Here is a 12591-nt window from a genome sequence, read left to right as displayed (position 1 = left end):
ACTACAGCCAGCACAAGGAAGGAATTCAAGGGTAGCAAAAGGGTGCTATAGTTTTCCCAGTTCATGCAGTTTCCATGCTAAGGAAAAATGAGGTCAGAGTCACCAGCTAGAGACCAGGCATTACCTTTCCCTTCCAAGGGCTGCAAGACATCCCCAGCCTAGATTTGGGAAGATGGCAAGGCTGCAACACAGCCAGCTGGTCACCAAAGGGGGAAAAGAGACCTGCGTTGCTCCCCCAACCCACCTCACAGCACCCAATTCCTCTTAAAACTCTTGTCATGAGAGAAAGGACACAGACTAAGTACCTGTGCCACACTCCTACTTCAGCAAGGAATTAGACTAGGCGCCTGGCTCCTGCCACGAATTAAGATGCTAGAAAAAACCACAAGTCTGAAACAGTTTAACACAGGACAAAAAAGGCACATTTTAATATGTACAGCAATGCATTTGGGCTATAAATTTACCCAACACAACTGAAAAAAAAATCCAAACTATGCTTTTATACTTATTCCATGGTGTCAGCCTCATTCCTAGCCACCTACCTTTCTCTGCATCTCTGAATGCTGCTATATACACACACAAACAAACAATTACGTCATGAATGTTCATTTAGGCTCCCAAGTTCAAGTAATAAAGTTCAAACTTGCATAGCATCTTATGCCACTCAGCCATAAACAGTTACGATTGCATATTAGCTGGAGCAGCCATCTCTTTCAATTCAGCCAGTTTTGGCTGGCCACCATTTATTTTTTTATTTTTTTTTTATTTTTTAAATCCTTGAGTCAGAATGTTTCCTAAGTCACCAGCCCTGAGGGATGCCACAGACTTCAAAATGAACCTCTTGCTGTTGTTAAGATCCTTTTAAACCAGAAATTTAGAGTGTTGTCAAGAACAGTTTTAAAAATGTAATACTGTTTATTTTGCTTCAAAAACATTTCAGCATTCTAAACATACAAAAAAAACAGAACGTTGCAAATTCGTTTAAGTACAGAGTGTTTTTGAACTTCAGTTGCTGCACTGGCTCTTCACTTAGTTGACGATGAAGAGATGTCTACAGTTTCAGTTTAAAAACTACCGCACTTAACTAAAAAAATCCATACACTTCTCATGCCAGCTGAACCCCCTTCCACAACTAAGAATGGCAGCAGAATGCTATTTCACTATATACAGAAAGACAACTTTAAGCTAAATGGACGCCCACTGTAGTGTAAATAGATCTACCCTCACAGTGCATGCTTTGGGCCATGGCACCCCGGGGAACGTACAGCCTTTCCAAGTAATCACTGCTCCTCTAAGGCATCATAACCCTAAGCATGTACCACAAGAATCTGTCTAGTTTTTACAAACTATAGATATGTACAGTTTATAACCCAGGATTTTCTAGCCAATAACCATATAGTAACACCACCTTACAAATTAAAAAAATGCTTGAAACATTTTTAAATGCTTTGTTACACCAACAGCAAAGTGCACAGAGTTAGGAGAACACTAGAGCGCCTTTTCATTTTAAAAATGTTTGGAAATATGTACAACTTTGATACAGTTTCAGGGTGCTCACTACACCCATGGCCACTTCATGTAAACCAGTTACAATTTCTAGAGCACTTTTAGAAACTACAACGCGATCGGAATCCAAATTTTTTTTTAATTAAGCCTAATAAGGGCAAGAGACACCATCTCAAATAAGAGGTGCTTCATTTATGGTGTTTCCCCTACTCTATGGTATTCACATGGAGACAAGTATTGTACAGTTTTATTCATCATCATCATCTTCATCCTCCTCTTCTTCATCCTCCTCCTCCTCTTCGTCTTCTTCCTCTACCTTTTTCCGAGCAGCTTTGGTTGCTGCTCCCTTTGCGCCATCAAACTTTCCTTTAGACTTGTAGTCTGCAACATCCTGCAAAGTCAAGGGGATGTCTTAATTTGCTCTAAGCAGCAAACACACACAGCATTTGTACAGCAGCAGGCGTTAATGTAAAGGGACTGGCCTTCCACAGCTGCACCCCCAAGAGGGGAGACGGCCAGCATTAGGACACAGGTATGCAGACACCTAAGAGTACTCAACCACCTCCAGGCGATGGAGGCCTCAAACCCTGCGTTCGTGGTTATTTCTTTGAGGAGGAGAAGAGAACCCAGCCTCTCTTAGGAGTTTCCTGCTAACGGGACAAAGCTCCTTTAACAGCACAGCAAACCCTTTGCTGGAGCAACACACGCAGCCGCTGCCGCACTTCGCTGGGGGAAAGCTCTCCCTGCTCGCTGGAATCCGCCCACGGCTCTCTAACCTGCTCTGTCCCAACATATGCAAAGTTCGGCTATGTAGCACGCAGCGCAATGAGAAGCTGGAGATGCTCACTACGCTGGAGCTGCCTGAGCTGGGTCTATGTTACAGAAACACACCAACACAAGAGCCAGTATGGAAGAGGCACAAGTGAAAACTAGCCTTACCTTCTCGTACTTCTCCTTCAGTTTAGCTGCCTTATTGTTATAAGGCTGCTTTTCACTATCACTGAGGTTGTTCCACATTTCACCCAGTTTCTTTGCTACGTCCCCGATGGATATGCCAGGGTTTGTGGACTTGATCTTGGGGCGGAACTCTGAACAGAAGAGGAAGAAGCCAGACCTTGGAGAGAAGCACCAGAGAACAGTCAGCACCGCAGCAGCACGCCCAGGGAGCAGCCCCTTACTCCATGCCTCACCCACAACATTCGCACATGCACTCACAGAGCAGAAACACTTTTTTTAATAAAAACAAAAGCAAACACACAACCAAACAAGAAAAAAACCACCCAAGAAAAGCACAGTCCCAAACACATTCTTGTTTTACTGAGGCCCAGACCTGTGTTTTCTATCCCCCCCCTTCCCCCCACCATTTCATCTTAGATACACAAGTCTCACTGTGACCCAGTCATTTCCATGTCTTCCACCACTATGAGTTTAAGGATACCAAGCACTGACAATTCCAGTTAGTGCACTACATACTCGAGACTACAAGCTGCCCAGAAGATTTACAAGACGGTATCAGTAAGCCATGAACGTTACCAATACTGCCATGCCAACAGTACGTCCCATCTACTTCCTTTATGGAAGCCTACCAGCCACATTACAGGGTGGGAAAACAAACCAAAATACTTCTGCCTTTAATGCCTCAAAGTTACTTACGGTGGTCGTTTCGGGGCATTGGGGTCCTTCTTCTTCTTGCCACCCTTAGCTGGTCCATAGTCCTTCATTTCTCTATCATATCGTACCTTATCAGCCTTTGCCATTTCATCAAATTTAGCCTTCTCCTTGCTCGACATGGTCTAAAAAAAAGAAAAAAAACAAAAAACAAGACACCGAACTTGTGATTACCCAACTGTTCAATAGCTGGCAAACTTTAAGTAAACAAGCCAACACACACCAACTCAATAGGGGAGTTTCAGAATTTGTTTGTTTTCTAACTGGACCACCTTGGGGACGAAGGTCCTGTACCGGGGACCACAGCCACAGCTGGCACACTCAGCGAGAGGGAAGCAACGGGAATGGGACATGTACAGGCACAGTCCTCCTCAAGGACACGGGCCTGGAGGGAGGGAGCTGCTGAGGAGCACTGCTTGGGAACAGGAGAAGAGGCCAGGCTGTAATAATGCAAGCACCTAACCAGGCAGATACACTGGGCTGACGCCCTCACAGTTGTTACGGGAGTCGGCAGCACCCAATCAGTGTCCGGGACACCTCGCCAAGAACAGCTCACAGACTAAATCAGCACCAGCTCCCTGCATGCTCAGGCACACACACACATCATCTTAGCAGGTACCATAAGTAGTTATCCCTTCCCTTCAGGAAGTCACAAATTAAGGTACCTTCCACCTCTCTGAGCATTTCTTGGAAAACTCTGCAAAGTTGACTGGAACCTCTGGGTTCTTTTTCTTATGTTCCTCACGGCACGTCTGCACAAAGAAGGCATAGGCAGACATCTTGCCCTTGGGCTTCTTCGGATCGCCTTTAGCCATCTTGACTCTGTAGGAAAGAGGGGAAAATGGGAAAAAATAAGAAGTGAATGCATGTACGGATGCATGTGTATACATACATGGCATGTATATATTTATGTATATGCACACCACCATCCGCAGAAGCAATGTCCCATCAGTAACACATCATCTTTGCCCCCCCCCCCCAACACAGACACTGAAGTTATTCCTCCTTGGCACTTGGGTTGCAGACTTGAGCCCAGTGAAACTGGTCACTTGATTTAAGTTTTACACTGATGTGTATTTACATTGTGTCCAAAGACTAGAGACAGGCTATTAAACGCACACACTCCTGCCCATTACAAGTCATATATGAAGTGATATAAAAATACATTTTAGCTGGTCGCCACACTGGGGCTTGAGTGGCACACACAGAGCGCCAGGCTATGACTTATCCCATTAGTAGCTAGAGTTCACATATTAGCAGCTGCTGTCCACGTAGAAAGACAGAACAGATTATTCACTCCGTAAAAACGCAACAACCTTTTATATAAAAAGAAGGTGCGCAAATAAAGGCTAGTTTTAAACACAATGGGACCCGTGGAGCTCTGCGAGGTGAGCAGCACTTGCTCTTGCTCCACCAAGTGACACATGTTTGGAGGCGTAGTGGTCAGCGCAAAGATGTTATTAGCAAGTCACCGAGAGGATGATGCTAACTTTTGGGCTGTGTTTTTTTTTCGTATTGTTTCACATTGTTTCCAAACACACCCCATTAACAAGAAAAGAAATCCCGCAGCAATATTTCCTATTCACAGCTTCGCGAGCGTTTGAAAATTTAATTTTTATTAGCAGGACGTTAATATTTAATTGCGCCTATTAACCCCCTCGGCGCGCAGCAGAAGCGGCCCGAAGCCGCCCCCTCCCGCCCCGGCCGGGCTCGACGGGGCTCCCGCGCGGGGAGAGGAGAGCCCGCGCCGAGCGCGGCCGAGGCGGCGGGGCAGGAGCGCGGAGCCGGGCCGGGGCCGCCGCCTGCTCCCGAAGTTGGGGGCGAGCGGCCCGCCGCGGCCGGCCCGGCCTCGCTCCCCTCCCGCCATCTTCTCTCTCCCCCCCAAGGTCACCGCGGCAGCCGGGCTCCGCGGCGCGGGGCGCGGGCACCTGCGGCGGGGCCGGGGCCGGCGGGCGGAGGGGGCAGCGGCGGCTCCTCCGCCAGACGCCAATAATTCATCTTCCATTTTGTGAAATGCCTCCTGATGAAAGAAAGTGCCCCTCAAATGCGGCGGGGCGCCGGGCGGGGGGCGCCGGGGGGCCGGGCGGCGGCCGGGGGCGCGGGGCGCCGGCCCGGCCCCGGGCGGCCGGTGCGAGCGGCAGCGGGAGCGGCGGCGGCGGCGGCCGCGCTCCGCGCCCAGGGCCGGCCCCGCTCGCTAAGATGGCTTCTCCCGGCGCCGCCGCCGCCGCGCCGCCGAACAAAGCCGCGCTCCCCCCCTCCGCCGCGCTCGGCCCCCCGCGCCCGCCGCCCCCGGCCCCGCCAAAACGCCGCCCCCGCCGAGAAGGGGCTCCCCGCTCGGCCCCCCGCCGGGCGGCGGGGGCGGCGGGGCCGGGGCGCTGGGCGGGAGGCGCCCCCCCCCCCCCCCCGCGGCCGCTGCCTAGCGCAGCGCTCTCTAACAAAGGCTCCCGTGCAGCCATTATCGCCGCCGCTACGCTCCTCCGCGCCGCCAGAAAAAGAGTGCGGAGAGCCCCGGGGCGGCCCCCCGGCGCCCGGCCGAGGGCGCGGGGCGGTGGGGAGAAAGGAGCCGGGGCGAAAGCGAAAGGTTTGAGCCCCCCGCGGGGCGCCGGGAAGGAGATTTCCCCCGCCGCGACCCCCCTCCCCATCCCTATGCCGCTTACACGTCTTTCTTCCCTTCGCCGGGGCTCTCCAGCGCCAGCCATATTAATGCCCACAGCACGGGCGGCTCGGCGCGGGGAAGAGGCGATGCGGGGTCCCGCCGCGGGCGCAGCCCCGCCGGAGACACCTTCCCGGGTAGGGGAAGAGTGGCGGAGGCAGAGGCGAAGGGATTGGGGGAGTTTGGAGGCGGTGGCGGCGAGAAAAAAACTGCTTCGCCGGGACAGACGGGCGCAGCGCGCAGGGTTTATCCCTGTCAGATGCTAAAGCGACAGCCATATTAATGCAGAATAAACAGCGAGCGCGGCATTGCGCACGGCCAACAACTTTCCCACCGCCGCCAACCCCACCGAGCCCACCCGAGGGAAGGGGGCAAATAAAAGCCGAGGGCGCCGCGCGTTTTGCCGTGCGACATTAGGAGGCGGCAGAGAAAAATCCCTGCCCATGCGGGGGAGAAGAGGAGTTAGTCCTGGTGTACTTGCTGCACCAGCCATATTACTCTCGGCAGCACGGGAGCCCGGCGCGGAGAAACCGGGCTGCACCGGGGACAGGTAGCCCCCTCCGCGCTGGGGGGGGGGGGGGGGGGGGGGGGGGAGTCCCGGCGGGGCAGGGGAGGGGGACGAGGGGCAAACGCTGCGCCCCGCCAGCTGCGCGCAGCATCTGCCCCGGCACTGCCGATCTCCCCCGCGAGGAGGGGGTGGGGGTAGAAAGTTTTGGGTGATTTTTTCCGATTTTTTTTTAATTAGGGGGGGAAAAAAAACTCGAAGGAAGGAAGGGAAAACAAAAAAAAATAAAATAAATAAAAATAAAAGCTGGGGCAGGCAGAGCAGAGGGGCGAAGGCGCGGAGGCAGGGCGGGGCGGCGGCGGGGCGGGCAGGGGGCAGCCGCCCCCCGAAAAGTTGCGGCGGGGCTGCACGTACCTGTATTGTTCGCGGTAGTGTGGACAGGAGCTGGAGCGCAGGGCACGACGCGGGGCTCGGCGCGGCTCAGCCTCGCGTTGGCTGCCTACGAGAGCGGCCTGATTGGCTGCGGGGCTCTGCCGTTTAAAACAACCTCCTCGCCCCCTCATTGGCGCGGCGCCTCATGAATATTAAGAGAGGCCGCGCGGCGGTTGGCCGGCGCGGGTGAGGTCATTCATTCAAAACGAGCGCCCGCCGGGGAAAAGGGGAGCTCGGCGGTGGTGTGCCGGGGGGGGGGGGTGGGGGGCGCGGGCGCGTTGTTGCGCGCCCCGCGTAGCCCCCCGCACCGGGGGGGTGTGGGTGGGAAGGAAGGAGTGCGGGAGAGCCGCGGCCGCTGGATGAGAAGCTGTCCTCGCCACGTGGTTGTCGCTGCTCGGGGGAGCCGGTTGCCCCGCTCACGGCAGACCGGATTGCGGCGGCGTGCGGTGCTCGGCTCCCCGGGGCGCTCACGGGCAGCGCCGGGCCCGGCGGCAAAGAGCGGCCGGCGGCTCCGCACGCCGCCCGCGTATTGCCCCGTTGAAGATGAGATCCGCTGTGAGAGCGGGGGGTACGACACGGACGAGGGGAGCCGCCCCCGCGGGGAGCGGAGCAGAGGGGACGCGGGACAGCTACGGCAGGGAGGAGCCCCGGGGAGAGGGGGGGTGCCCCCGGCCCGCCGCAGCCCGTTACCGCTAACTTCTGCCCTAAAGCCGTAAGGGCGCGCTTCCGATGGCGATGGCACTGTTTGCAGAGCCGGTTACTACGGTGCGTAACGGAGGGAACCGAGCCCCCAAAAAACTCCGCTGCCAGTCATAACACACGATGGATGGAAAGGGAACTACAGAGCAAGAAACTGCGTGTTTGCTGGAGGGGAAACGAGGGAGTTTTACCCACTCGTTCATCAAATAAAACACCAAAACAATTACCTTGTGTTACTATTGCTAGCCTACTTCCACAATTTGTTTATTAACTTTCTAGGATTTGGTTTTTATAGAGGCTGGTTGTGTATGAGGAAGTCTGTAAACACGCCCTTCTGCCTGAAACCAGCCTGGCGTGGCTCTGGGGACGAGGGCTCCTCTGGCTCTCTTGAAAGAGCTATTTCCTATAGTGCAGCTGCCAAATGGTTAAACTGGTATTAGTGGCTGACCACAATTGTTGGTTGGCTTGGAAAAAAAAAAGCTGTTATTTTAAGGCTGGAGCGGTAAGACTGAAAAACCACCGTGTACTGTTATGGGCTGGGTGTAACTGCCACCCTTCTTTTATGATAGCCAGAAGAAACAGTTGCCCTCTTTTAGGATTAGATAGTGAAAAGAAGCCTCCACCCTGGGCTGAGATGCTGGCAGGCAGTGGGGTTTACCAGATACTGCCCTGTGGAAGCGCTTGTGGCTATAACAACATATGGTCACAGGTTGCCTTTGCTGGAAGAGATGAAAACAAAACAACTGATGAGACATAGACGAGTGCCAACCTCCTGCTGACAGATCCACTGGGAAGCGTGCAGAATTTCACCCAGGTTTTTAGCCAAAGTCCTGCCTGCATTTCTCCCTCAGGGTACACCTCCTCAGCCGGTCCAGTGAGCACCCAAATCCAACTGTCATCCATATACAGAACCACTGAGGCTTACAGAGACTTTACCCCATGTCCTTGGGCTTTCCAAGGAATATATGGTAAAACCAGTCTTACTAGCCTCTCGCCCTACTTCTACCTTTTAAACCAAAAGCATAAAACAAGGGGTTCATTCATAAACATTAATGAGGCTACCTGAGGGACTGTATTCTGTAGCATCATCATAAAATAAGCAAGCAATACTACTGCAGGATAATCTCTTTGTAGCTGACAAATATCCCTCTCACCTATTTTTAGGGATACTTTAAAGTGTTTCAAACTAGTTGAATAATTAAGGCTTTTTTTCTTGGCTCAAATGCACAATTTTTTGATCTGAAGTACTTTCTTCCTCAAACCACAGTCTCATCCTACAGAGCACACCAAGCTGGGAGCATTGCAAAGGCGGGGAGTGGCAGCCCCAATGGACAGGCTTGCTTAGGAGCTCGTTTAGGACAGGCACCTGGCATTGAATGCCCAGTCCTGCTAGTCATCTCAGGAGCATCCCTCCCATTTCTCATAGGCCAAGGGAAACATTCCCTAAGACTCTTGTTCCAGGAAGGCCAGGAAAGTTTTGACAGCTGGTCAAGGGGCAAAGGAGATATTTTGGTAGCTGAAAGACAGCTGGGTTGAAGGTTTTGACCTAGCACTCGCAGCATGGTTTTGAAAGCAGCAGAGGGCTGAGTAGCAAATGGGTGAACATAACCCCCACAGGGAAAGCTTCTACTCACCCCCAGAACTGCCACTGCTGAAAGAAATTCTCCTGCAGCGCCCTCTGCCCTGCACGTTGCACTTGGCCCCTGCGTCTGAGCACTTTCCTGTGGTGCACCAAGAAAACAGCCTAGAAAAGTTGGCTGAACAAATCTAACCTTTTGCTGCAACCTCTTCCAGGCCATGCAATCCCACTTCCTCCCACACCCCAGCTCTGGCCTTCACCTGATCTCTCTGGGAGCCCAGGCAGCTCACTAACCTAACAAAAAACAACCAACCAAAGCCCAAAATTCAACCTTCGTTTTTTTTTCCCTCTTTTCTGCTCGATTAGCGGTTTGTCAGTCAGGTGAGTACCGGAGCTGAGGCAAAGGGGGGTGCAGAAGGGTATATCCAGGAATAGGGACACACTCCTAAGAAGTATGGGTTTGGCAAATTTCAGGGTTTTTTTTTGTTTTAATATTACAGGTTATCATATATTTATGCTATAGGAAGCATGAGAAGAGAACCAAAACCAAAAGAAATTTCAGGATGCCTGGCTCTTGGGCACAGAAGGCAGCAAGGTTTGCAATGATGCTAGGAGAGCTCAGTGCACAGCCTTGTACCTTCCCTTCACGAAGTTCTGACCTGATGCCCGCCACGATTGCTACAGGCAGGATTTATTGTGTGAACACATGCTACGTTTTTAAGCAATTGTCAGCCATACCCTGCATCCCACAGCAGCGACCCAGGCCAGGCAATATCTTGAATATAAGGACCAAGGCATAAAATTTGGTTCAAGGTCCTATAGCAAGCAGACAGCTTCCAATACTTGCAGTAGCTTGTTGCTGAAGGAATTGACCGCAAAGCCCTGTCCCAGCTGCAGCTGCCAGACACTGAAAGCTTCTAGCCCATGTAGATCATGTTGGTGCTGTCCAGGAAAGTTCAGAGATACAAACAGCTGAAGCCACATCATTACCTGCCAAGATGGAATGAACTCCACTACAGCTAGAGGTGATAGAACAGGGAGGCTGCTGTGAAAAAATCTGGAGTCACCAAGGAGTCCTCCAACAAATCAACAGACTACATAAATGCACTTTAAATTCAGGAAAGTCATCCATGGTTACAAATGAAAAGCCGCCTTCTGCTTCCTAGAATTACCTGAGATCTAGAATAAGTTCACCTATTCTCCAGCCGACAGCCAGAGTTCATCTGAACTCTAGCAACAGCTTGATGGGGTCGGCCTTGTCACAGCTCTGTCCTGCTCCAGTTGTCAGATGGCTAGCAAGCCCTAAGGCTATAAGCCTAGCATATAAGGCCCACCATGTATTTAAGCTGTTCAGAGATCAGAAGTGCTGAAAAGGACCAGAGTGATAACTGATCTTTGTAGAACACCGTACAATGGGTGTAGCAAGGAAGCTGCCTCCTCACCACCACTGATCAGCTCTACAGCTCATCCAGCCATTCTCACAGTATACCTCGGCCACCTTGCTCCCATCGGTGAGACTGTGAAAGCCCCAGAGGGATCCTGGAGGACAACTACTGTGTGTATAAGATTAGTCCTCAAGAACTTTAACAAGCTTCCCAGTCTGAATCCAGATTGTCTTGATGTATAAAGTTGGCCTGACATTAACTTGTACCTGACCTCTTGCTAGTTTCACTAGGCGTTTGCTCAGCACTTGGCAGGATTTCAGCCAAAAAGCTGATTTGAACTGATGTCGTGTCCTTACTGTGTTTGTCCAATATTGGTTAGAGTGCATTGTGCTTGCTGTGTTGGCTGTCTTGATCATGGGTAGCATCACCTACTAATAGCCAGGGAGACGCTGATACGAATTCACACATTGACATTTCAAAGCATCTTGGTGAATTAGAAACACACCAGTCACAGGACTAGGGCCCTCGATGCAATGATATCCTCAAAATGAGCTTTCCAAACACGCATGATCATTTCCAGGGGGAATAAAAAAGTTACCCATTTTGTAGGGGCAGCTTGAATACACAGTGCACTGTTAAAGCAGTTTCCTTACTGAGGAGCTGCTTGGGCTCAGATTCAGCAGCATCACTGGGAATAGCCACAAAGGTTCTTCTGGTCTGCAGCGTACATGCTTGGAGATGTGCTATTTCACCCCATCAGCCTTTATTTTCCAGTGCTGATACCCGAGTTGCCACCTTTCTATCTGCCAGCTGATACAGGTATCAGAAAGCCAAGAAAGTCTGCAGGGCAAATAACTGCAATGAGGTGCTGGATATGGATACAGCATTGGTCCTTTTGCCCTTTACCCAGCTTTGGAATATGTTGAGCCCATGACTGTGTGGTTAAATCAGGAGCACCCACATTGTTGTGCTCCTGACCACTGCGCTGGGGAGTCTATTTGAGGCAGGAGTACAGGAGGCATTGAGAAATCTCACTGGAAAGCTTGGGACCATCTGCCTGCTATCCTTCTGAGCTAAGAAATAATTTTCTGAAGCCTCCTAGGCCACAGAATGCCATGGGTCACAGGAAAAATAGAAGTCTCCCAAGAATAAACACGCTTGCTATTCACAGGGTGAGTAAGCTCAGGAAAACATTTCTGATAAACATTCAGTTCTACCAGATATGGCACTCGCTTCCCATGAAAGGTTTTTCAAGCCACCTGGACATCCAATGTCAGCATGATGAAGATGTGTTCAAGGCCCCGGTAGAAACCCTGGAGAGGAAGCTACCCACCTCTGTCGCGAGGGGTTAGCTACAAGGCAGGTATCAGCAGCAGGGTCCCTTCCACCAGCCCCATTCACAGCCCTTCCCCGAGGCTGGGACCGCACCGGGCTCGGACAATCCGCAGGCAGCTGAACTCCAGCACACCACCTCTGTGAAACGGTCCTAGTGTAGACACAGCAATCCCAGCACTTCGTCATGCGTTCCTCACAGCGGCGTATCAAAGCATCATGCCCTTAGCAAAGCCAGTTATTCCATTGTGGTCGGCAAGCTGCAGTTTAAGCAGTATAATTACAACTGCATTTGCCGCTTCCACTTCTGTCTGGATCGCATCTCTCCACAGTCCTTACCCACTGGCAAAATTCTCTAGTGAAGACTTGACCCGAATGAAAAGGCTGATATAAATACATCAGTAGGGTTCTGCCAGCAATTAGGAATAAGGGCGGGGGGAAATCCCTCCTAGGAATCTAACAAAGCCAGGAAACCTTTTTAAGCAGAACCAGCCTATCAGAGTGACAGAGTTGACATTTAAGGTTGGATGGACAATAGCGACATGAAAAGTGTTAAATGACCTGTTCATCTCAACAGCATATTCATTAGGCTAGTTAGGGGGCTGTTTCAAAAGCCTTCAGTTTGGACCTAGCTTCTCCCATCACTGACCTTCTGTGTTAACATGCAATAGAGACGAAGAGGCTCAATTAACCCTTCTCTAACTGGTACAGTTGAAAGCTGTCTGCAGAGGTTTCCTTTACAAGTACAAGAGCATTTATTTATTTTATTTTTTAAATCAAGAGTTTGACTTCAGTAAAGATGAGGAGGAATCCCTCCATATGAAACCCTCCC

At 51.4% G+C, this 12591-nt stretch overlaps 1 protein-coding gene and 1 long non-coding RNA gene across 2 annotated transcripts; one reads left to right on the top strand and one right to left on the bottom strand.

Annotated features, from left to right (window-relative positions):
* Nucleotides 1–399: 399 nt before the first annotated feature.
* Nucleotides 400–6910, bottom strand: HMGB3 (high mobility group box 3). Its single transcript, XM_075107059.1, has 5 exons — nucleotides 6747–6910; nucleotides 3840–3996; nucleotides 3160–3299; nucleotides 2446–2620; nucleotides 400–1897 (listed from the first exon to the last, which is right to left on the bottom strand). The coding sequence occupies exons 1-5, from the start codon at nucleotides 6893–6895 to the stop codon at nucleotides 1754–1756; spliced, it is 765 nt and encodes a 254-aa protein (XP_074963160.1). The 5' UTR covers nucleotides 6896–6910; the 3' UTR covers nucleotides 400–1753.
* A 188-nt stretch (nucleotides 6911–7098) lies between these two features.
* Nucleotides 7099–7689, top strand: LOC142063116 (uncharacterized). Its single transcript, XR_012662642.1, has 2 exons — nucleotides 7099–7332; nucleotides 7516–7689. It is a non-coding gene; the product is annotated as an uncharacterized LOC142063116 (long non-coding RNA).
* The last annotated feature ends 4902 nt before the right edge of the window (nucleotides 7690–12591 follow it).

The sequence above is a fragment of the Phalacrocorax aristotelis genome, chromosome 11 (assembly GCF_949628215.1).
Source record: "Phalacrocorax aristotelis chromosome 11, bGulAri2.1, whole genome shotgun sequence".
Taxonomy (NCBI): Eukaryota; Metazoa; Chordata; class Aves; order Suliformes; family Phalacrocoracidae; genus Phalacrocorax; species Phalacrocorax aristotelis.
Note: the sequence above shows the minus strand (reverse complement) of the source record. Positions and strands in the feature narration are given on the sequence as shown.

Bases quoted from the DNA above. Each gene is read 5' to 3' on its own strand.
- HMGB3 (XM_075107059.1), bottom strand. From the start codon at position 6,895: ATGAGGGGGCGAGGAGGTTGTTTTAAACGGCAGAGCCCCGCAGCCAAT. The intron at 3,997-6,746 runs GTACGTGCAGCC...TCTTTCCTACAG, and splicing joins CACTACCGCGAACAATACAG to AGTCAAGATGGCTAAAGGCG. The intron at 3,300-3,839 runs GTACCTTAATTT...TCTTTTTTTTAG, and splicing joins AATGCTCAGAGAGGTGGAAG to ACCATGTCGAGCAAGGAGAA.